This window comes from Poecilia reticulata, linkage group LG15 (assembly GCF_000633615.1).
Source record: "Poecilia reticulata strain Guanapo linkage group LG15, Guppy_female_1.0+MT, whole genome shotgun sequence".
Classification (NCBI taxonomy): domain Eukaryota; kingdom Metazoa; phylum Chordata; class Actinopteri; order Cyprinodontiformes; family Poeciliidae; genus Poecilia; species Poecilia reticulata.
This window is the reverse complement of record NC_024345.1, coordinates 30,144,716-30,147,384: the sequence shown is the minus strand read 5'-3', so window position 1 is coordinate 30,147,384 and position 2,669 is coordinate 30,144,716. Positions and strand designations below refer to the sequence as shown.

General features: G+C 54.6%; 1 protein-coding gene across 1 annotated transcript in view; it reads right to left on the bottom strand.

The window, feature by feature from the left end:
• Window positions 1-2,669, bottom strand: part of LOC103477390 (glutamate dehydrogenase, mitochondrial) — a 6,461-nt gene that overhangs the window by 930 nt on the left and 2,862 nt on the right. Inside the window, exons 4-11 of the mRNA XM_008430482.2 lie at window positions 1,826-1,889; window positions 1,628-1,722; window positions 1,370-1,549; window positions 1,158-1,295; window positions 952-1,089; window positions 401-481; window positions 200-323; window positions 37-128 (exon numbers count right to left, since the gene is read on the bottom strand). Coding sequence (XP_008428704.1) covers window positions 37-128; window positions 200-323; window positions 401-481; window positions 952-1,089; window positions 1,158-1,295; window positions 1,370-1,549; window positions 1,628-1,722; window positions 1,826-1,889 — 912 coding nt within the window. The remainder of the gene's footprint in view (window positions 1-36; window positions 129-199; window positions 324-400; window positions 482-951; window positions 1,090-1,157; window positions 1,296-1,369; window positions 1,550-1,627; window positions 1,723-1,825; window positions 1,890-2,669) is intronic.

Below are 2,669 nucleotides of genomic sequence, written 5' to 3'. Positions count from 1 at the left end.
GGGTGTGAATACTTTCTGCTGGGTGTGAATACTTACGGAGATCCGGTCCTGGAACTCAGAGGTGGGAACGACTGGAATGGAGCCGTTCAGTTTTCCAAACTTCCTCTCCAGACTCTCCTGGACGGACACTGAGGAGAAACGGGTCGGTCAGAACCAGAACCACCATGATGATGATGATGAAGAAGAGCGTGGCGCTGACTCAGCAGGTGGTAGTTCGAATCCCTCTCGTACTTGAAGGTGAGCCGGCCGTAGCTCACGTGGTTCAGGTTCTTCAGCCACTCAAAGTACGACACGGTGACGCCCCCCGCGTTCAGGTACATGTCCTGGGTACGACACCGCAGCTCAGACCAGAACCAGAACCAGAACCAAAAACCAGAACAGAACCAGACCCCCCACTGACCGGGATCACCAGCATGTTCCTCTCCAGGAAGATCCGGTCCGCCTCAGGCGTGGTCGGCCCGTTGGCTCCCTCTGCAATGATCTGTCAGAACCAGAGAGAAACCGGGTCAGAACCAGGTTTCTGACCCGGTTAAATCCAAAACTTGTCAAGTTTTGGATTTAAACCCAGAGAAACTTTTGGATCCGACCCAGAAGAACAGCTGACCTCCAGCGTCAGACGGGTTTATCAGAACTCCAACAGAACCTCCAGTGAACCACTGACTAACCAGAACCAGGCCCGGTCCAAACCCAGTCATTTCCAACATAATCTAAATAAACGTTCAACAGGTTCAACCCTCAACTCCCTCATGTTTCTCCATGTCCTGTTAAATAAACCCAAATATTGCTGTTCATTTTTTACAGTGTAACTATTTTTTTAATTACTATGTTTTAATATTTATGGGAAAAATCAGTAAAACGGTCATTTCCCTTTAAAACAGGAAACCTGCAGCTACAGCGTCAGAACCAGACGGACCAGAATCCAGTCGGCCTGTGGCCCGGTTCTGCCGGTACCTTGGCCTTGACGCGGTGCGCGTTGCGCTGCGTCAGCTGCTTCTCGCTGGCGGCGGGGATCAGGATGTCGCAGTCGGCCTCCAGCAGGCTGCCTTCGTACGGCGTTGAGTCCGGGAACCCCACGATGGTCCCGTTGGCCTGGAGACGGGAGCAGCGTTAGGGCGCGGTTCTGGACCAGAGCGCGGCCTGCGGGGGGCGCCACCCACCAGCTTGTAGTCCTCCAGCTGCTTGGGGTCGATGCCGCGCGGGTTCCAGATGCTGCCGTCCATCTCGGCCACGCCCACACACCTGGCGCCGAAGCGGTGCAGGTAGCGCATGGAGTGGAGGCCCACGTTCCCGAAGCCCTGCGAGCAGAGGAGCAGCTGATTGGCTCAGAGCGGAGACGCCGGACCACCGGGCCGGGCGGTGCCGGCCGTACCTGGATGACGAAGGTCTTGTCCTGGAAGCCCGGCGCCAGCCCGACCCGGTTCATGACGGACGCGTCGTTGATGAAGTTCTCGATGCCGTGGAAAACGCCGCGGCCCGTCGCAGAGATCCGGCCGTGGATCCCGCCCTGGCTGATGGGCTTCCCCGTCACGCAGGCGTGGGCGTTGATGTCCTGAGGAGGGGCAGACGGGTCAGAACCAGGGTCGGGTCAGAACCAGGGTCGGGTCAGTTGGTTCCGGCCCAGACTCACGTAGTGTCCCATGGTCGTGGCGAAGGTATCGGCGATCCATGACATCTCCCGCTCCCCGGTGCTCATGTCCGGAGCCGGAACGTCAATACCGGGCCCTGCAGAACCACACGGAGGGTCAGAACCAGCCGGGTCGGACAGAACTACTGACCCCGTCTGTGAGGTGGGCGGGGCTTATGAACAGGAAGTTGGCTTCCTCACCGATGAATCCCTTCTTGGCGAGCTCGATGGTGAACCGCCTGGTGATTTTCTCCAGCTCACTGTCCTGGAAACGGAGATTGGACCAGAGGAAGGTTCTGAATGGTTCTGGTCCAGATTAACCCGTCCAGAATCCTGATTAAGACATCCTGTTTGTCTGTAACTAACAGTTCGCTTACTTAGTAACGATCGATTAAGGAATAAACATGTTTATTGAATTAAATAATTTCTCTAGTGAACATTTGCTCTAAGGATAAATTATTGATTAACTGATTAATAAGTGGAACAAAAGGTGATTAATAGATTATTTTCCAGAATATGAAACAAAAACTAAAAATGTTTTTAAATTTAATATAAAATGTTTGTTCAGTTTTGGGTCTCTAGAGTCTCTAAGTTCCAATCGATCACCGATCAATCCATCGATTTTAATATCCGACTCTCTGGTTCTTTCTGCTCTGCTGCAGCGCCCCCTGCTGTGCATCTGAACCGGTCCAGTGGGTTTATTCAGCGTCTCCACAGTGGAACTGGTTGGACTGGACCAGAACCGGGCTGTTCCGACCCGCCCTGACCCAGACATGCCTTGGTTTAGCTTGTGGGTGGCCCGGTTCTGTACTGGTTCTGGAGGAAGATTCTCCATCAGACTACAACTGGTACCACTGAGCTGGAGTCCAGAACCAGTTCAGAACCTCCAGGTCGGTTCTGTCTTCAGCAATGTGTTGTTTTTATTAAGTGGGTCCAGGGGGCCCAGAGTGGGTCCTGGAGGCCCTGAGTGGGTCCAGGAGGCCCAAGGTGGGTCCAGGGGGCCCAGGGTGGGTCCAGGAGGCCCAGAGTGGGTCCAGGGGGCCCA